The sequence below is a fragment of the Carcharhinus amblyrhynchos genome, chromosome 21, assembly GCF_965287045.1.
Source record: "Carcharhinus amblyrhynchos chromosome 21, sCarAmb.v2.hapA, whole genome shotgun sequence".
Classification (NCBI taxonomy): domain Eukaryota; kingdom Metazoa; phylum Chordata; class Chondrichthyes; order Carcharhiniformes; family Carcharhinidae; genus Carcharhinus; species Carcharhinus amblyrhynchos.
The window spans coordinates 13,186,851-13,209,568 of record NC_137344.1 but is presented as its reverse complement, the minus strand read 5'-3'; the positions used below and the strand labels follow the sequence as shown (position 1 = coordinate 13,209,568).

The following is a 22,718-nucleotide window of genomic DNA, read 5'->3' as shown; positions in this document are numbered from 1 at the left end:
TTCAAATAAATACAATACTCATTCATTAACCAAAAAATAATAATAATAGAATTTAGTCACTCTCAAAAAGATACAGCCAGGTTTTGTGGCTTTTGGAAACTTCTGGAGTTCTTCTGTTAATTCCTTTGTCTGTAATTTCTTTCTGATTTGGTATGATGCGCTCGCTTAAGAAATACCTGAAGCTAGCAGAGTTGAGAGCTACTCTGTCCCTCCAGAGGCTTGAGAGGTGGCAGTTCTACTGTTGCTTTCTTGTTGTGCCCCCACACTCTCTTACACGTGTCATGACCTATCAATTTTCCAACAATAGGATTGGTCTGATGAGCATTACTGAGGTGCCAGGCTGGTAGTGTCAGGGTACCAAGCTGAAACTGTCCAGGGGACACCTCCCTCTTGTCAACATCATCAAATTCAAATTTTATAGGTTCCTGGTAGCTGAGTGCCTGCTTTAAATTGATTGGGCTAAATTCAGAAAAAAAGGTTTCAACTTGGACACTGTATGAACTTTGCATTTTAAACGTCCGAGCACTGAAACAAAACATCAGCTATTAAAGGGACCACGCATTTTTTTTTCTAGCATTTTTACAATTTTTTACTACTTTACCAACATCAATTTTCAACTTCACAGCCCTAACACGAAAAAGTTTTTATTCAACAGCTGGGAACTGCACCTGGGTCACTGGTGCTGTGAGGCAGCAGTGCTAAGCACTGAACCACCATACCACTCCTGACAGATCATTTCCAGTGGCCACATCCTCCTGACTGTCTACAGCAAACTACTCTGCATCCCTCTCCCCTCCCAGACTCCAGGGTGTACTCAGGACACAGAATTGTTTTGACATTAGATTCTCAACCCCTGAGGCAAAGCCCTGCCTAACGGTTTCGATCCTATTCATTAAAGACTTCAAAATATAACCTAGATTGAAACTTCAATGTAAGAACTCAGAGTAAAAAGGAATTTCTACACAGTCATCTGTCTGCTGAAGTATTAAACCATGTCCCTGTCTGCCATATAAGGTAGAATATAAAAGATCCAATGATTCTATTCAAAGAAAGAAAGGGACTTTTCCCATGTCCTGATCAATATTAATCCCTCAAACAACATTAAATTCGAAGTTTACTTCATGATTATCTCATTGCTATTTGCAGAATCTCACAACTCTCACAAAACCCTATTATAGAAAGGATACTATTAAACTAGAAAGAGTGCAGAAAAGATTTACTGGGACTTGATGGTTTAAGTTATAAGGAGGTGCTGGAAAGACGGGGACTTTTTACCTAGAGCATAGGAGGCTTCGGGGTGATCTTACAGAGGTCTATAATGAGGGGTATAGATAAAACCGATAGTCAACATCTTTTGCCAAAGGTAGGGGAAACTAAAACTAGAGGGCATAGGTTTAAGGTGAGAGGAGAGAGATACAAAAGGATCAAGGGAGGCAATTTTTCCATGCAAAGGTGGTGAGTGTCTGGAATGAGCTGCCAGAGATAGTAGTAGAAGCACATGCAATTTTATATTTTAAAAAGCATTTAGACAGTTACATGGGTATGATGGATACAGAGGGATATGGGCCAAACGTGGGCAACTGGGATGAGCTTAATAGTAAAAACTGGGCAACATGGACAAGTTGGGCCAAAAGGCCTGCCTCCATGCTGTAAACCTCTACAACTTGAAATGCAAATTATGAACATAAGAACCAGGAGCAGGAGTAGGCCATCTAGCACCTGGAGCCTGCTCTGCCATTCAATATGATTATGGCTGATTTTTTTTATGGAGTCAGCTCCACTTATCCGCCCGCTCACCATAATCCTTAATTCCTTTACTGTTCAAAAATTTATCTATCCTTGCCTTAAAAACATTCAATGAGGTATCCCTAACTGCTTCACTGGGCAGGTAATTCTGCAGATTCACAACCTTTTGGGTGAGGAAGTTCCTCCTCAACTCAGTCCTAAATCTACTCCCCCTTATTTTGAGGCCTTGCCCCCTAGTTCTAGTTTCACCTGCCAGTGGAAACAACCGCCCTGCTTCTACCTTAACTATTTCCTTCATAATCTTAAATGTTTCTATAATATTTCCCCTCATTATTCTGAATTCCAATGAGTATAGTCCCAGTCTACTCAGTCTTTCCTCATAAGCCAACCCTCTCAACTTCGGAATCAATCTAGTGAATCTCCTCTGCACCCTGTCCAGTGCCAGTATATCCTTTCTCACAGAAAGAGACCAAAACTGTACACAGTAAAATTGGCTGCTGAATTTCCCTATATTTCTGTAGTGACTACTCTGCTTGATTGATTGTGAAATGCTTGGTTATATAAACATACAGACATGGGCAGGAATAGGCCATTCAACCTCTTGAGCCTGCTATGATATTTAATAAGATCATGATGGATCTGAGAGTAGCCTTAAATCTGCACTCCGCCAACTCCAGATAACTATTGCATCTCCACCACCTCTTCACTTGCTTATCAAGAATCTTTCCCCACACCTCAAAAATATTCAAAGAGTCTGCTTTCACTCCTTTTTGGGAAGAAAGTTCCAAGACTCTTAACCCTCTGGACCCCATACTTTTAAACAGTGACCCTAGTTCTAGATTTCCCACAAGGGGAAACATCCCCTCCATAACCACCTGTTAAGGCCCCTCAGGATCTTATATGTTTCAATCAAGTTATGAAAGAAGGGCATTTTAAAAAAGAAAATCTGTTTTTCTATTTTCTTTTTTTTCCCTAATTTACCTGTTTTCAACTTGTTATTGCTGTCTGCATTGATCCTAGGTTGAAATTTGGTTAAATCGGCTGTTAGAGCGAATGTGTGCCACATTGCGTCATGAAATCGCTGAGGCTGTAGTAGCCTATGAAGAAAAGCCTCGAGAGCAATGGATATTTGAATACCCTGCACAGGTACTGTTCAGAGAAAATATGTTATATATTCTATGGGCTGAATTTTATGGTCCGGTCACAGAGGGGTTGGGGGTGAAAATGCAGCAAGCTGTTCATAAGCCCATGGACTTTGGCAGAAGTGGAAAATCCCACTGATGGAAAATTAGTTTATTGTTTCTAGGAATGTAGTAGCAATTATTGAGATTCCTAGGAAAGGAATTATATTTGTCATATGGAAATAGCACTCTGAGTAAGCTGTAGATCAGAACAAACAACATCTGAACAAATCACAATCTTCCAGGTCTTGTATAGATTGACAGACCTATGACAACATGCAAATTTCAAATGTGGAAGGCAAATATTCATCAGTAATTTATGTAATAAACATGCTCAATATCATATTCATAGCACTCACCCCATTTATTTGCAAACATATTGTTGGGGCTTTTCTGGTTCCATTGTGATGGAACCTGCTGGTTGGGTATGAGATGGGCCAGCTAAACATCTATTGACTTTGGGGACCAGATGATCCCAGTGACAGGAAGGGCTGGAAAATCCCATCTATTGTCTACATATCAGAAATATGCAAGGGATAGAAGATTAGATGTCATTCCCTTGAAAATGCAGTTAGGGACTCAGCATCTTCAGTGGACATTGGTTTGTGATGGGATAGCTGTGTGGAGGAGTGCAAACTCAGCAAATATCCCTTCCCATTTGATTTTTCTTTTAACTCATTAATGGAACAAGAGCATTGCCAGCTGGCAAGCATTTATTGTCCATCCCTGGTTGCCCTTGGGCAGTTGAGAGTCAACCATATTGCTGTGGCTCTGGAGTCACATGTAGGCTAGACCAAGTAAGGATGGCAGATTTCCTCCCCTAAAGGATATTAGTGAACCAGATGGGTTTTTCTGACAATCGACAATGGTTTCGTGGTCATCAGTAGATTCTAAATTTCAGATATTTTTTATTGAATTCAAATTCTGCCAACTGCCATGGTGGGATTCAAACTTGGGTCCCCAGAACATTAGCTGAGTTTCTGGATTAAAAGTCCAGCAATAATACCATGAGGCCATCACCTCCCCTGTGTGACATGAGGGCACACCAAATTTGAAATTATGTGTAAGAAAGAACTCCTTGCTTTTGAAAAATACATGATTGAAAGGATTTCCTTCATGTTTGGCTGCATCATTAATTGTGTTGCTAAATCCACTCCAGCATAAGTAGTTCACAATATTCAGTAGTGAGCACAGAGATTTATTCACTGCAGAAGTGTCTGACTCATTGATTACTGCACATGTTAGAACATATTTATAGTATGGGCGTGTTTCAAATGGGTATTGTTTAGGTGCAGTCATCTATCGAGGCAATATAGTGGCACAAACAAATCAAATTGAAAATGAAACAAATTTGTACACCTCAGACCAACCACAGTGTAGGGCATTATCAATACACTTGGCCATGAAAACTGGCACAACCTTAGGTCTAATACACTCTTGGAAAATTTTATAGTTAGCTCACTAGCTTACCTATTCTGGGCTTACCTGTAAGTTGAACTGCATTGTTGATATACCGAATTTGGACTTTGGTATACCTCTGTCTCCGGTATACAAATAGTTGTTTGGTAATATAGAACTTGAGTTTTGCTGAGAAACACTGCATACTGTCAAAACCCTCATCAGGACAATTCACATGAATACCAAACCGTAAAGGGAATAATGATTTATATTGCACTAGAAGATGTTGACTGCCCAGATCTCGCAAACATCTTTGTTGGGTTCCTCAAGAAATGCATCTTCGAATGAAATGACATCTAACTTCCTAACCCTTGTATTTTTCTGATATGCTGCTGAGACCTTTGCTATACTTGAAACTGCAGCAACATGTAAGAATTTCCTTGCACAACTTAATTGGTTCTTCCTGCACTCAAATTCACCTTTAAAATGGATCAGTCAAATGGGCTCCCTGTCTTTTATTATGCTATTTGAGAAATCTGTCTCTGCTTACCATCTACTACAAAGCCTACCTTTGCCAGTCATTATACATGTTGAGATTCCTACAATTCCATATTCTTTAAGATTGGTCTTATCTGTTGCTGTTTACATATCTCCTAATCTATTTGTTCACTGCAAACTTGATGCTGAAATAAAGAACATTAAAGTCATCCTGTGAAATAATGGAAACCCCGATCAGATTACTAATTACTGCATATAGAAAAATTTCATGAATGGATCCAAGGCTGCCACTTTCAGTCCTGGAAAATGCCCAGTCTGCCTCAGATAGCGTGTCTCAGAAATCTTCACAACAGGTAAAGAAAGCCATTTTGTGCTGCTGCTACATAGTAGCAACACAAGTGATATTTGACACTAACAGGATGCTACTGTGAGGCCAAAAAGATGTCCTCCCTGTCACAGTTGTTGTTTGTCCATCGTCATCGATGAGGACCTCAACACCATTAGTCATTTTGAGGCTGGTTGCGGTGTGTCCGAAGATGACTGATCAGGCCAGTTTGGGCACGGAATGTCCTGGCACATATTGGACAGACTTGTGTAGACACTGTAGTTGTTGCGCTGGTGGCTGTGGACTTGTGCAGCTCGCACTTAAGTTGTACTTCGGCAATACACCTCGCTTCGTGAGCTTGACAGTCTTTGTGGATGAGGCAGCGCCAGGTAGGGCGGTTTTGTGCCAGCATTTCCCAAATGGTCGTGTCAACGTCAAGCAACTTCAGGGAGGCTTTGAGTGTGTCTTTGAAACGTTTCTTCTGCCCTCCATGCGAGCGTCATCCAGCAGAGAGTTCCCCAAAAAGGAACTACTTGGGTATGCGCTCGTCTGACATATGGATGACGTGACCTGCCCACCTGTTCTGCATTCTCATCAGCAGTGTGTGGACTGATGGTAGACTTGCTCTAGAGAGAACTTCAGTGTCTGGTACTTTGTCATGCCATCGGATGCGTAATATTCTGTGAAGACAAGTCATGTGGAAATGATTGAGCTGTCTTGCATGCCTTTGATACGCAGTCCATATTTCACAGGCATACAGAAGGGTAATGAGTACCATGGCGCTGTAGACCTTCAGTTTTTTTGCTGGGCTGATTTCTCGACGTTCCCATACAATGGAGCGCAGTCTACCAAAAGCAGAACTTGCCTTTGCTATTCTGCAGTTAACTTCTGCATCAATAGTCACTGCTTGGGAGAGGGTGCTGCCAAGATAAGTGAACTGGTCCACTGCCTGTAGTTTCTGCCCTTTGATTGTGATTATGGGTTCTGTGTATGGTGCATGAGGAGCAGGCTGGTGCATGACTTTGGTCTTTTTAGTGTTGATGGTGAGTCCGAAGTTGTCACAAGCCATGGAAAATTTGTCCATACTGACTTGCATCTCTGGCTCTGAGCCAGCATACAGGGCGCAGCTATCGGCAAAGATGAAATCTCTCAGAACAGTCTCTTTCACTTTCGTAATAGCTTGAAGTCTCCTCAGGTTGAAAAGCTTCCCATCCATCTGTACTTGAGGCTGATCCCAGCAACACTGTCCTGGAAGGCATCATTCAGCATGGCAGTAAACATCATGCTGAACAGTGTGGGTGCGAGCACACAGCCCTGTTTGACACCATTGGCGGCTGGGAATGCCTCAGAGGATTCTGCGCTATCCAGTACTCTGGCCATCATGCCATCATGGAACTGGTGCACCATCTGAATGAATTTGGGGGGGGCAGCTGAACTTTGACATGATCCTCCACAAGCCTTGTCAGCTGACAGTGTCGAAGGCTTTCGCAAGGGCAACAAAGATTGTGTAGAGCTCGTGATTCTGCTCCTGACACTTCTCCTGAAGTTGGCGCACAGCAAAAATCATGTCAGTAGTCCCACGACCTTTGCGGAAGCCACACTGTGACTCTGGAAGCAGGCCCAGCTCCAGATGAGTGACCAGATGATTTAGCAGGACTCTTGCGAGGTTTTTCTTGTGATGGAGAGCAGCGAGATTCCTCGGTGGTTGTCGCATACTTGCCGATTACCCTTTCTCTTGTAGAGATGTACGATGGAAGCAACTTTAAGTTCCTGAGGAATGGATCCTTGCTTCCAAAAGGACAGGAACAACTCGGTGAGCTTCTCAATAAGTGCAGGACCAGCAGCTTTATAAATCTCTGCGGGTATGGCATCTGCTCCTGGGACTTTGCCACTGAATAGCTGGCTGACAGCTTTCGTGACTTCGGCTACTACCGGTGGGTCATCCATGGCGCTGTTGATATCAACCTGGGGAATTCTGTCTATTGCCTCATTGTTAATAGATGACAGTTGGTTGAGGATGGATTCAAAGTGTTCAGCCCATCTCTGCAGTATCTGAGCCTTCTCTGTAATGAGAGTTGTACCATCTCTACTCAGAAGGGGGGAGCTTCCGAGAGATTGAGGTCCATAGAGAGTGTTGAGGGCTTCATAGCTGTTTCAAATCGTTTCTGTTAGCGTATCCCTATATTTCATCTGCCTTGGTGCTCAGCCAGGCATCCTGCATTTTACACAGTTTATTACAAAACAACAAAGAACAAAGAACAACCCAGCACGGGAAATAGGCCCTTCGGCCCTACGAGCCTGCGCCACCGCATCACCCTACACCTATTCTACCCTGCGTGTCTACGAATGGAACCCCTAACTTAGCCAGATTCAGGGGAGAATAGTGTCAATTTGGTAAACCAATCAGCCTAAGAGCACAACTTTGGGGTGTGGGAGGAAACCGGAGCGCCCGGAGGAAACCCACGCAACCACAGGGAGAATGCACAAACTCCCACAGACACAGGCCCAAATCCATGTATCTGCACAGCCAGCAGTGCCAGTCACTGAGCTGTTGCGGCGCCCGTCTACCGATCCACGATCAAGCACACACACCGACACGAAGTACTAGGCCACTCCCAGAACCTCCAAGAGCAGCCCATGCATGACCCACCGTGTGCATGCCCCTCGTTTGACAACGAGGTGGACCTCCACCTGCGGAATAAAAAGACAAAAACATTAACTTACAAGTCTGCATTTCCGGTGTCTCCTGAGGTTCTGACCTTATTTAATAGCCCCTACTATAACTCTCCATCCTCGTTTCACTCATGTGTCTGTCTAACTGAACCTTAAACGAGTCCAATGTTCCTGCCTCCACCACCCTCCTTGGTAGTGCGTTCCATACCCCCACAACTCTCTGCGTAAAGAACCTTCCTCTCACATCCAAATTATACTTCTCCCCCCTCACCCTTAAATCATGACCTCTCGTATTTGTACCCAGTCTAGGGAGCAGTCTCTCACTATTGACTTTATCTATTCCCTTCAGTATCTTATATACCTCTATCATGTCCCCCCTCAACCTCCGTCTTTCCAAGGAGAAAAGTCCCAGTTTCTCCAACCTTTCCTCATACCCCAGCCCCTCCATGCCAGGCAACATCCTGGTAAACCTCCTCTGAACCCTCTCCAGAGCCTCCACGTCCTTCTGGTAGTAAGGTGACCAGAACTGGATGCAGTACTCCAAATGCGGTCTAACCAACGTTCTATACAACTGAAGCATTAGACGGCACCTTTTATACTCTATACCCCTACCTATAAAGGCTAGCATTCCATAAGCCTTCCTAACAACCTTCTCCACTTGTGTCGCAACCTTCATGGATTTGTGAACCTGCACTCCCAGGTCCCTCTGTATGTCTATACTCCTAATCGGTCTACCTTTTATCACATAGCTCCTCTCTGCATTATTCCTTCCAAAATGCATCACCTCGCATTTGTCAGGATTAAATTCCATCTGCCACCTATCTGCCCAATGCACCAACCTATCTATATCCTGTTGTATCACCTGACATTCCACTTCAGTACCCGCCAACCCTGCCATCTTGGTGTCATCTGCAAACTTGCTGATCACACCACCTACGCTCTCTTCCAAGTCATTTATGTAGACTACAAAGAGGAGAGGTCCCAGTACTGAGCCCTGCGGCACACCACTGGTCACTGGCCTCCAGCCCGAAAAGGTCCCCTCCACAACTACCCTCTGTCTCCTATTGCCCAGCCAGTTCTCAATCCATCTAGCTACCTGACCTCGTATCCCATGCGCCTTAACCTTTTCTACCAGCCTACCATGAGGGACTTTGTCAAACGCTTTACTGAAATCCATATAGATGACATCAACGGCTCTCCCATCGTCAACCGTTTTTGTCACCTCCTCAAAGAATTCTACCAGATTCGTAAGGCAAGACCTCCCTCTAACAAAGCCATGTTGCGTATCCCTAATCAGATCGCAACGCTCCAAATGCTCATACATCCTACCCCTAAGTATTTTTTCCATTAATTTCCCTACCACCGATGTCAAACTCACCGGTCTATAATTTCCAGGGTTATCCCTACTACCTTTTTTAAACAACAGTACCACATTTGCTACCCTCCAGTCTTCTGGGACCTCACCTGTGTCCAAAGAAGAGACAAAGACTTGCGCCAGAGGCCCAACAATTTCATCTTTCACCTCCCTAAGCAGCCTGGGATAAATACCATCAGGCCCCGGAGCTTTATCCGTCCTTACGCTACCTAAAAGCCCTAGCACTTCCTCCTTCGTAATAGATATTTCCTGCAACTGATCCTCAGCTCCCTCCAAGAGACCACACGATTCCGAACCCCTCTCCTTCGTGAATACCAATGCAAAGTATTCATTCAGGAGCTCCCCCATTCCCTCCGACTCAATACATAACTCCCCACTTTTGTCCCTAAGAAGACCAATTTTCCCTCTAACTACTCTCTTGCTCCTAATATAGGAATAAAATGCCTTTGGATTTTCCTTAATCCTACCAGCCAAAGCCATTTCATGCCCTCTCTTCGCCCTTCTAATTCCCCTTTTTAGCTCCCTCCTACTCTCTCTATATTCCTCCAGCGCACTCTCCGTACCCAGTTGTTTCAATCTAACATACGCCTCCCTCTTCTTCCTGACCAAGTCTTCAATACCCCCTGTAATCCACGGCTCTCTAATCCTACCTTTCCCATCCTTCCGCTTAACCGGAACATACCTCCCCTGCAACCATTTCATTTTGCCCTTAAAAGCCTCCCACTTGCCAACCGTGGACTTTCCAGCTAACAGTCCCTCCCAATCAGTGTCCTGCAGCTCCCTCCTAATCCTGCTATAACTTGCCTTTCCCCAGTTCAGCACACTCCCGTTCGGCCGGCACTCATCCCTTTCCATTTTTATCCTAAAGTAGACGGACTTGTGGTCACTGTTAGCCACATGTTCGCCTACCTCTACCTCAACCACCTTCCCTGGCTCATTACCCAACACTAAATCCAGTATAGCCCCTCCCCTATTCTGGACAGTCCTGCAAGCACTGGTAAAAGCATTTCTCTTGGCAGCTGAAGATGGGTCGTCTGCCAGGCCCGATGAAGACGGTGCTTTTCAACAAGGAGAGCCTGAATCTCATCATCATTCTCATCAAACCAATCATGCTGCTTGTGGGTGGAGGGCCCGAGCATCTTCAGCGCAGACGTATGGACAGCATCCCTGAAGCATTCCCAGTTGTCCTCAGCGCTGCCCGCGAGGTGTAGGTCAGCAAACTTGATTTCTAAGACTTCAGCCAGTGCTGAAGCTATGCTGGGGTTCTTTAGCTTGGCTGCATTGATTCTTTTCATAACCTTGCTTCCTTGTGGTCGCCTATTGGGTCTGGTGCGGAGCCTCATTTTGGAGACAATGAGCCTGTGACCTGTCCAGCAGTCAGCACCACACATGACCTTGGTCACTGTGACATCCTGCCTGTCTTTTCTCCTGGCAATGAAATAGTTGATAAGATGCCAATGCTTAGAGTGGGGGTGCATCCAGGAGGTCTTGATACGGGTAGGCAGACGGAAGGTTGTGTAGGTGATGAGGAGGTCGTGTACTGCACAGGTCTTCAGTAAGAGTAGGCCATTACTGTTACACTTGCCTACTCCATGCCTCCCAATGACTCCCTGCCAGATTGCAGAGTCACACCCTACTCTTGCATTGAAATTGCCAAGCAAGATCAGCTTGTCGGTACTGCTCACTGCTGATAGTAGGGCATCTAGTTCTTCGTAGAACTTGTCTTTCATCTCGTCTGGGTTGTTCATTGTGGGGATGTAAGTGCTGATCAGGGTGGCTTGACTTCTGTTCTGTCGCGGAAGCTGTAATATCATAAGCCGGTCATTCACACCCTTGGATAGACTATCAAGTTTCCAAACGAGGTGACTCCTGACAGCGAATCCAACTCCAGCATCACGATGCTCATCGCTGCTGCGACTGCTCCAGAAAAAAGTGTATCCACTTCCAGTTTCAGTCAACGACTTATGTTGGCAAGGTGAGTTTCGCTCAGGGTTGCAATGTCAGTGTTGTATCTTGCAAGCCCTCTGGCAACTAAGGCTGTTCTTCTCTCTGGTATGTCTGCTGTAGGGTTGTCCAAAAGTGTGCGCATGTTCCAGGTGCCAATGATGAGCGGTGTTACCTTGTGTTTTATCTTGTGTGTTCGACTGCAAGTTGGGATCCCCGCCGCAGTAAACTGTCCAGGGTGTAGTGAAGCAGGCAATGTTTAGGGCACCTTTTCTAGCCCCTTTCTCATTCAACGGAGGTGAGCAGTGCGTTCCTGAAGAGGACTGCTCAATCGCCCAGGTAGACGCCGAGTTCCACTGCTGCTTTGGTCAGCGAAAAACGACCATTAGACCTGAGCCGCCTGCATACAGGTCCGTGACTACAGCTCCCAGCGTATCCACACCTGCTGCTTCGTCGCTTGCCCATCGCCACAGGACTTCAAGGGTTGAACAGGACACTGATGTTGATGATGATGATGATGGTGTCAAAACTAGCGCTTGATTTGGATTAAAGTGAGGGAGAGTTGCGTAGCGTCAGCCTCACTCTCTCTTCCCAATTCCCATCTAGATCCATTGGCAAGACAAAAGTCAAGATGGCTGGAGGTGGGACTAGGCGCAGTGGATGACCAGAACGTCTTCTGTGTCTTGTCCTGCTCTTCGCGTTCCACGATGCTTGCAGAGAATGCCTTCTTGACCGTTGGGCCTTCCATTGGTCTCTTCCTCTCAATCCACCGGACTCTGTCTTCACATGTTGGGATAGACATCTCCCTAACTCACCAAGGGTTGAAACCTGTCAGCTACCCTCACCTGGTTTAGCCGGCTTGCCGAGGCCGTTGCCCGGGGTATGGCCACTGTCGCGTGCAAACAACTACGGGGAGCCACAGGTGAGAGCTGAGTGCCAGGTGGGGACAAAGGATGGACAAACTGCCCTGAAAGGATGTTACATGTTCCCCCACCAAAGGTATTACCCTTCCCTGACACCCCATACACCCCCAACCTGTCACACAAATGATTACGTGTATATGAATTTCAGTGCCAGTTTGAATCTAGATAAGTACACTGTAAGGGATGGCACGATGGCGCAGTGATTAGCACTGCTGCCTCAAAAGGCTAGGGACCCAGGTTTGATTCGAACATTGGATGACCATCTGTGTGGAGTTTGCACATTCTCCACATGTCTGCATGGGTTTCCTCTGGGTTCTTTAGTTTGCTTCTACACTCTGAAGATGTGCAGGTTAGCTGGATTTGCCATGGTAAATGTGCAGGTTTACGAGGATAGGACTTAGAGAGTCAATGCAGATTTGATGAACTGAATGGCCTCCATCTGCACTCTAGTGATTCTATGATTCTATAATTGATTGATAAGTCCGAATGCCTAACAGATTCTATTAAACAACATGTTTCTTTGGTTGTTTGCAACAAAGTACTGACTCTACCCAACCAGGCTATGCTTACAAAACTGAAAACCTTGTGTCTAACATTAGATCTCATTCTGTTTTTATTCCAATTCTATCAAATCAAGTCCAATTCAGAGTCTCAACAAGTTGAGACATTCCTGATCCAAGCTGACAAGACAGGGTTCTCACCGCCTGTCTTGGGCTTGATCTACATGATCCAAGCTGATTGGAGTGGACATAGTTCCTCCTCCAAGGCTTAATCTCATTTGCATCTAAGCCGAAAGGCCAAGATGCCGCTGTTAAAATTGTGTCAGAAGCTAAAATGTAACCTAATGACTTCAACAAGCACAGCATGTCGATACTACACTTGATCTTAGCCAACTGTGATTGGACAATATTTGGCAAACGATTTTGAATGTGCTAAGAATTACACTGACAAAAAATTTAAGATCAGGCTCGCAGTGCTTCGTCGTGCTTACAAGATTAAGCACAGTGCTTAAAAAATTAAGTCAGGCTCGCAGTGTCACACATTTATGCAGGTTAGAAGCTACTTGTATTCATACACAAAGCCCTGTCCTTGGCAGACTAAAGGAGCATATACACACATTGAGCCTTTTGCACCTAAAATAAAATGTGATTCCCTTTCCTTGGTTCATTTCCCAGGGCAATGCCCTGACCGATTAGAGTAAACTGACTGATTTGAATTTCAACAAAACTTGACAGTTAACTGTCAGTTGTTAGTGAACTGGTGCATTCTGCACAGCAACAATCAGAATCCATTTGTCAATCAGTCAGCACTCTCTCCTCATGCAGCATAAATCGTCGTTCCCTTTACAATTTAGTATTCTTGTTAATTGTCCTGATGAATATAAGACGAATAGCTAAGATGCAACTAAACTAACATGAAAAATCTCTTCTAAGGCATTTTATATGCCAGTGAATGTTGAAGGGAACAGGAGTGGTAAAAGAACAACATGGGTCAATTAATAAAGCCAATGAGACTTTGATGGATAATAAGGGAATGACAGCCTTATTTAGTACATACTTTGGTATTCATTTTAACACTGGAGGAAGAAAACGTAATATCAGCAGAACAAGGGAGTCTAAAGATAAACCAAAGGAAACAGCTTGATAGATTTTAGATAAGTAAGAAAAAGCAATGCAAAAAATAATGCAATATAAAACAAAATTCTAGGACTCTTTGATTTCCACCTCAACGTATTAGCAAACCAGGTCAGGAAATCAATCCCAGAAGATTTTACATTACAGTTTCACCAATGGGAGGCAGTCTTGTTTTTGTTGAGATTGCATTGGAGTCCTAATTGCATCGTAGGACCTCAATTTACTTGTCATTTATGAGGCTCCGACCTGCCTACAGTGAAAGGCTTATCTCCCTAGAAAGCGGATGCTGTTAAAGTAGTAACAGTTGCAAACTGTAGTTGCTAGCAAGTACACCTTATTAATTTACACCCCTTGCATACCCTATTCTGACCTAGCAATGCAGTCCCTCATTATATCCTGTAACTTATTATTTTTATATAATTAAGTAAATGCTTATACGTATCTTTAATGTCCATTTTGTTGCAAAATTTATTTTAGGTTGCTCTGACTGGTACGCAGATTGTTTGGAATGGAGAAGTTAGTGGTACATTTGCAAAACTGGAAGAAGGTTATGAAAATGCCATGAAGGATTACCTGAAAAAACAGGTCTGCTAACTTTGAAGACTACTTTTCTTTTTTGAGTATTACCAATGAGCTGTTGACATTGTTGGCAGGTCTTCAGCTGGAGGATTGAATGCAAAGTTAGTATTTATTGTTAGTGGGACTAACAAATGCTGAAGCACTGTTGTGGCTAATTCATCATTTCCCTTCATTTAATGAAACAGTATCAGCTGCATCTTCAGGGAAAATTGTTGCAAAATGGCTCAAAAAGTTTTTCTTCCTTAGTTCTTTTGCTTCAGGGCACTGACAGAAGTCACTGATAGTTAAACCCATTGCCTATCTGGAATTGCTGAAAAACAATGCAATTATATTTTCTGCCACATAGCAGATCATATTCCAGCCCAGTAATTTACAACGTCCAAATTTGTCTTCATTTCTTCTTGCTGTTATTGAAAATGTAGGATTCGACAACTGAGTGGCATGATTTTCAAGATATATAAGATTAGCTTAGAAGTACAGAATTTGAGTATCGCTGAACAGATACATGGTATTTAAGTTTTCCATTTTGCACTTATCAGGTAAGGTGACAAGAAATTTCAAATTTTAATGGGTGAACAACAACTGATGCTGCATGAGAAGAGAGTGCTGATTGACTCGCAAGTGGATCCTGATTGGTGGAGAGATTACACTGGAGAATGCAGCATAGAGTAGTTACTGCCTGGCTTTGGTCAAATTCAAACCAGACAGGTCAACTCTGGTCACAGCATTGACTTGGGGAATAAACCAGGAAGTGATTGTTCCCTCAGTCCTAGTTTACATGAAGAAGCTGCAAAGTATGCTCATGTTGCCTATGTTGACAAAGAATATGGCCCTGTGTGTGAATATATAAAGCTTCTAGTATACATAAGCGAATCACATTGTGAGTTGATTGAAAATTTTAAGTTGGTTTTTAGTGTAATTCTTAGCATATTTGGATTCTTTAACTGTTGATGTCCAATCTGTAGATCCACATTTAATGTTAGACACTATGGGAGTGATATTATTACGTTTCGTCAGTTGATGGGCACGGTGAGCCGGTAAGATAGTGAGAGAGCCGAGAAATCAGAGCTGCGCCCAATTTCTCACCTCTCAATCTTACCAGCACTGGATATTTGGTGTAATCAGCCTCATGCCCGAAAAGGGCACAAGGCTGAATATATTAATTAAATATATTTAAATGCTCACTGAAGTACAATTCGCAAATTGGGCTCCCTTGCCTCTGTGCCATCGCCGGGGAAGGTTCCCACAGGCAAGAACCACATATGGTACCCCATCAATGGGGACCAGATGTGATGGCCTCACCAGTAGAACAGGGGGCCATTGAGGGCAACCTGACACTGCCAACCTGGCACACTTGGAGTGCCTGCCAATACTGGGCATCACTCCTCAGTTTATTGCTGCACAGGTGTTGCTTGATAGCATTGTTGATGACCCGTTCCATCACTTTCTGATGATCAATAGTAGACTGATAGGGTAGTATTTGGCTAGGTTGGATTTGTCATGCTTTTTGTGTACAGGACATACCTGGAAAATTGTCCACATTCAGGTAGATGCCAATGTTGTATATGTACTGGCAGAACTTGTCTAGAGAAGTGGTAAGTTCTGGAGCACAAGCCTATTGCCAGAATGTTGTCAGGGCCCATTGCCTTTGCAGTATCTCGTACCTCCAATTGTATCTTGATATCATGTGGAGCAAATCGAATTAGCTGGATACTGACATCTGTGAGGCCGAGATGGATCACCTTATCTTTTGCACTGAGGATGGGCATATTTGCGGAGTCTGCTCCTCCAGTGAGTCGTTTAATTGTCCATTACCATTCACAACTGGATGTGGCAGGAATCCAGAGTTTGGATCTGATCTGTTAGTCGTAGGATCATTTAGCTCTGTCAATCGCTTTGCGTTTATGCTAGTTGATATGCACATGGTCCTGTTTGGTTGCTTCACTAGATGACACTTCATTTTTAGGTATGGCAGGTGCTGCTCCTGCACTCTCCATTGAATCAAAGTTGGTTCCCTGGCTTGATGTAATGGTTGAATGGGGGATTTGCTGGGGGATGAGGTTGTAGATTGTGTTGGAGTGCAGTTCTGCTGCTGTTGATGGTGCATAGTGCCATATAGGTGCCACGAGTTGCTACATCTGTTCAAAGTCTGTCGCATTAAGCATGGTACAGCCGCGATGGAGGCTATTCTCAATATGAAAACAGGACTTCATCTCCACCACGATTGTGCAGTAGCCATACTTACTGATATGTGGACCAATGCATCAGCAATCGGTAAAGATGAGGTCAAGTATGCTTTTTCCTCTTGTTGGTTCCCTCACCAACTGCCACAGACCCAGTCTAGCAATTATGTCCTTTAGAACATGGCCAATTCAATCAGTAGGGCTGCTGCCAAGCCACTCTTGGTGCTGGACACTGAAATTCCCCCACCCAGAGTGCATTTTGCACCCTTACTACCCTCAGTGCTTCCTCCAAATTTTGTTCAACATTTCGAAGGAGGTAACCGTTAAGAGGTTTCATTGCCTATGTTTGACCTCAAGCTATGGGACTTCATGGGGTCTGAAGTCAATGTTGAGGACTCCCAGGGCAACTCCTTCCCAACTGCATACCATTGTGCTACCACCTCTATTGGCTCTGTCCTGCCACTGGGGCATCTTATATTTTGGGATGGTAATGGTAGTGTCTGGGGCGTTACCTGCAATGTATGATCCCATGACAATGATTATGTCAGGTTGTTGCTTGACTTGCCTGTGAGATAGCTCTTCCAACTTTGGCACTAGCCCCCAGATGTTAATAAGGAGCACTTTGCAGAGACAACAGGCTGTTTTTTTTTTCTTGCCATTATCTTTCCCGATGCCTGGGTCAATCCCAGGTGATCCTCCCAGTTTTATTCCTTTTAATTGACTTTGTAGTGAGTGACACAACTGAGTAGCTTTCTAGGCCATTTCAGAGGGCAGTTGAAAGTCAACCACATTGCTGTGGCTTTGGAGTCACATGTAGGCCAGAGTGGTAAGGATGGGAGATTTATTCCCTGAAGGATATTAGTGAATCAAATGGGTTTTTCCGACAATTGACATTTCGAGATTCTTCTGTTGAATTCAAGTTCCACCATTGGCTGCGGCGGGAAGTTGAAGTTGGGTTCCCCAGAACATTTGCTGAGTTTCTGGATTAAAAGTCTTGCGATAATACCATTTGGCCATCACCTCCTGCTAAAATGCATCGACTATCTATGCAGCCACTTCTTTTAAAACCCTGGTATACAAGTCATTCTATCCAAGGACTTGTCAGCCTTTAGTTCTAATAGTTTTCCCAATATTTTTTCCTGAATGATTGTGATTTTTTAAAAGTTCCTCTCTTTTACCTGATATTCAAGTACATTTCCCTGTTTCCCATGATTAATACCTCATTCTTAATCGAGAAACCAATGCTAACTTTTAGTTACTCTTTTCCTCTTTGAATAATTATAGAAACTCGTTCAATTTTTATATTTCTAGCTATTTTCTCTCATATTCTCATTTCTCCCCCATAATATCTTTAGTCATTCTTTGTTAGTTTATAAGATCTGTCTAATTCTTTTATCTACTACTAATCTTTATAGCATTGTGGGTTTTTGCTATCATGTTGATATTTTAGAATTCCATAGTCATCCTCATTCAGTCTTTCTTTTTTAATGGAATTTAGCTTTGCTGAGTTATGAAACATTTCCTTAAATGTATGTCACTGATTTTCTTCTGGCCTGACTTATACCCTATTCATTTTAACAAACTCAGCCCTCATACTTTTGTAATTGTCTTTATTTAAGTTTAAACACTAGTCTTAGATGCACACTTCTCACCTCAAAGTGAATGTGAAATTCTATCATGTTGTGATCATTATTACCAAGAACCTCTTATTTGTGAAGTCATTAATTAATCCTGCCTCATTGCACATTATCAGGTAGAAAATAGTCTGCTTCCTGGTTAACACTAAAATGTACAGATATAGAAAATTGTCTCAAATAAATTCTATGAACTCATCTTCCACTCTACCTTTACCAAGCGAGATAAAATCACCCATGATTGTTGCAGTATCTTTCCTAAAAGCCCTCATTATTTCTTTCTGTTTACTTTGTCCTATAGTGCAACTCCTGTTAGAAGCTAATAAAGTGCTTCCAAAATTAATAACTTCTCCTTGCCGCTTATCGCAATCCAAACGCAACCTACATCTTGATCTTCTGAACTAAGATCATCACTCACCACTATACTTAAGTCATCCATAATTAGAGTTCTCCTCGACCTTTTCCTAGCTTCCCATCCTTCTGAAATGCCAAATACCTTTGATCACCATGCAATCACTTGTTGAATTGACTATCAGATCATATCTGTTTATTGACTACCAGATCATATATGTTTATTTGTGCTATAAATATACCTATTTTGTTTCAAATGATGTGTGCATTCAGATACAGAATCTTTAATTCTGTCTTTAACCAGTTTTGCAAACTCTGACAGATAATTACAGGCCAGTGAGCCTTACATCAGTAGAAGGGAAATTATTGGAGAGGATTCTTCGAGACAGGATTTATTCACACTTAGAAATAAGTGGACATATTAGTGAGAGGCAACATGGTTTTGTGAAGGGGAGGTTGTGTCTCATGAACTTGGTTGAGTTTTTTGAGGAAGTGATGAATTGATTGATGAGGGTAGGGCAGTGGATATTGTCTAAATGGACTTCAGTAAGGCCTTTGACAAGATCCCTCATGGCAGACTGGTGCAGGAGATGAAGTCACATGGGATCAGAGGTGAGCTGGCAAGGTGGATACAAAACTGGCTCGATCAAAGAAGACAGAGGATAGCAGTGGAAGGGTGTGTTTCTGAATAGAAGGCTGTGACAAGTGGCATTCCTCAGGGATCAGTGCTGGGACCTTTGCTGTTTGTAATATATATAAATGATTTGGAGGAAAGTGTAACTGGTTTGATTAGTAAGTTTGCAGACCACACAAAGGTTGGTGGATTTGCAGATAGTGATGAGGACCATCAAAGGATACAGCAGGATATAGATCAGTTGGAGACTTGGACGGAGAGATGACAGTTGGAATTTACAAATGTCTGGACAAACGTGAGGTAATGCATTTTGGAAGGTCTAATACAGATAAGAAATATACAGTAAATGGCAGAACCCTTAAGAGTGTTGATAAGCAAAGGGTGTACAGGTACACAGGTCACTGAAAGTGGCAATGCAGGTGGAGAAGGTAGTCAAGGCATATGACATGCTTGCCTTCATTGGCCGGAGCACCGAGTTTAAAAATTGGCAAGTCATGTTGCAGCTTTATAAAACATTAGTTAGGCCACGCTTGGAATATAGTGTTCAGTTCTGATCGCCACACTACCAGAAGGATGTGGAGGCCTTGGAAAGGGTACATAAAAGATTTACCAAGATGTTGCCAGGTATGGAGGGCATTAGCTATGAGGAGAGGTTGGAGAAACTTGGTTTGTTTTCACTGGAATGATGGAGATTGAGGGGGGACCTGATAGAGTCTACAAGATTATGAGAGGCATGGACAGAGTGGATAGTCAGAAGCTTTTTCCCAGGGTGGAAGAGTCAATTATTAAATAGTACTCATCCATGTAAGTGGAGAGTATTTCACGATAAGGTACTCTTGACATCTACCTTATGGGTGATGAATAAGCTCTGGGAAGTCAGAAGATAAGTTACTCACTGCAGAGTACTCAGCTTCTAACCTGCTCTTTTGGCAGTATTTTGTATGATTGGTCCAGTTCAGTTTCTGGTCAATGGAAATCCTGCCCCTAGGATTTGATTGGTGGTCAAGAGATGGTGGTTAGAGTGCCTCCTCTTGGCTAAAGATACTGCTTGGCACATGTGAGGTGTATATTATTTTGTCCCTGAACCCTGTGAATGAAAGCAAACACTTTTTGCCTGATGGCAAATGTTATCCAGGTCCCACTGACTGTGGACATGGGCTGCTTCAGTATTTATGTAATTGTGAATGTTACTGAATAGTGCAATTATTTAGTCTTCTGAAGGAGATATTCGGGACCAGATCAGAAATCAAAGGTATGTTATGAACTTAGCCTAGACCCCAACTTTTACTTTTGATTTTGGCATTAGGATGAGCATAAGGTATTCCGCTCCAGGTATGATTCAATTCACCCACTAGAAAACTTCTATCAAAACAAATTGTACTTAAGAACATAGTTAAAATATGACAAAAATAATTAGCATAACTTTTACCAATTAAAATACTTAAACAAGACAAAATATTATTCCTAACAGCTCGCTATCTGTAATGTTCCAATTTAAGAGTATCTGTCATTGACATAAATCACTTCTTTAGAACCAGTTACAATACAAAGCAGATATGCTTACGCGGATACTAGATTTCCAGTCTTTGGACACCTCTGAACAGAGATCCAGACAGCAGTTTCCTGAAAAGTAAAGGATATATCCTTAAATAGCAAAGCTTCAGAGAAGTAAGCCTGTCAGCTCCCAGTCTTCAGATTTCAGAGACAGAAAGGGATTTCTATCTGCAGCTTCCAAAACGGCAACTTCTCAAATAAGGAGATTTGTTTTATGGCAGATTCCAGTCTCCTACTTCAGAGAAGAGAAAAGAGAGGCACTGCTCTCTAACAACTTAAAGCAGCATCTGACTTGATTCTTCAGTGTAAGCCTAGCTCCACCCAGCCATATGACCTTACCTGTCATTCAACCGAATCAAGTTCTATTCTGCAAAACCCCAGGGGAACCAGTAAAAGGAACAGAACAGCGTTAGTCCAGATTAAAACAAGTATTCTAGCAATTATACTGCTGCAGTATAAGATGCCAGTTACAGACAAAATGGCACCAATAATAAAACTGCTAAAACAGATCATGCACAAGAATCGTAACTAAAATACATTTCCGAAAGGCACAGTATCATCACAGAGGGAAATGTTTCTTGAAGCAACTGAAGAGCTTCGGACACTGTCAGGAGGGTGTTAAGAATCAAGCTACCTCACAGTCACCATTCTGCACAACAACAGCATATGGGTTGAGGATCATTACAGTTGAATCACTGTGTCATGTAGCCTTGGAGGCAACTACCTCCTACATTCCTGGTTCCTGTGTCCCTTCTTGATTTTTTTTCTCCTACATGCAGTAAGACTAACCTCTATCAAATACATTTTCTTATCTCAGATGTCCTACAGCACTTTATAGCCAATAACATATGCTGTAAAGTAGGAAATAAGTTTTCACTCAGCAAAGTTCCCACAATCAGAAATTAGATAATGACTAGATAACCTGTTTTTAGGTGATAATGATTAAAAAATATACAGTTATCTTTAAAATAATGCCATATGATCTTTTTGCATTTTTCTGAAATGGGGACTTGTTTCAATGGCTCACCTGAAAGCTGACATTCTAGACAGTGCAGCACAACCTCAGTACAGGACCAGAGCATCAGCTTGGATTGTGTGCGCAAATCCTTTGAGAGGTAATTGAGCCAACTTATGACTCAGGGACAGAAATGCTACCCACTGAATCACAGCTAAAAAAGCCGACCATCTAGCTGAAATGTTCTTAAATACAAGCTTAGAGCTTGCTCTTTGGTCACACTCTCATTGCTGAGAAAAGTGATTTTCTCAAAATAGACGTTCACCATTTTTGATCCAAATATTCTTCCATCCATTTTATGAAGGGAGTAAGACTTGGAAAACAGCAATAATTAATGACAAGTGGTTGATGCTGTCTTGATGGGCTGAATGGCCTCCTTCTGCATTGTGGGATTTATGACTCTACATTATGATTATACTTTCTGCCAGTCCTGTTCCTCTATTTATTCACCAATATGCTTGTACGTTACATTAACGATATCCTGACTTTAATTTTTAATTTTTTGTGATAGATCACTCAACTGAATTCACTGATCACATTATTGATTGGCAACTTAACAGCAGGAGAGAGACAAAAGATCATGACCATTTGTACAATAGAAGTGCACGCTCGAGATGTTGTGAACAAAATGATAACAACTAAGGTAGGAGGCATTGTATTTTTTTGGAGTGTTCAAGTTTTTTTTGGCAGAAAAGCAGTAAATATAGGAATGCACTAGGCTATTCAACAGTCTGGGGAACTGCAATCATTCCTATAACTGCCAACGTAAGTCCTGCATGGTATATAATCTCTCAGGGAACCCTAGGTAAAGGATGAGCTACCAACAACATATTTGTTCCTTCATTATAGAGAAGGAGAAATGCAAAGATATGTTGGGAGTATTTCCAGAGCTGAAGGCAGCTAAAGGCATGACCACTGATGGTGGAGTAATTAGTAATTAAAATCAGAGAAATCCCCAAAGACCAGAATTAGATGAGTTCCTGATATCTCAGTGAATTGTGGGACTTGAAGAAATAGGTAGGGGTGAGGACATGGATGGTTTTCAAAATGCAGACAATTTTTTAAAAGCCA

The 22,718-nt window shown here is 42.8% G+C and overlaps 1 protein-coding gene across 1 annotated transcript in view; it reads left to right on the top strand.

Annotated features, from left to right (window-relative positions):
* The window catches only part of LOC145356565 (dynein axonemal heavy chain 17-like), an 811,195-nt gene that overhangs the window by 324,554 nt on the left and 463,923 nt on the right, over positions 1–22,718 (top strand). Inside the window, exons 32-34 of the mRNA XM_080209339.1 lie at positions 2,767–2,892; positions 14,175–14,282; positions 22,159–22,290. Of these exons, the coding sequence (XP_080065465.1) occupies positions 2,767–2,892; positions 14,175–14,282; positions 22,159–22,290 (366 nt within the window). The remainder of the gene's footprint in view (positions 1–2,766; positions 2,893–14,174; positions 14,283–22,158; positions 22,291–22,718) is intronic.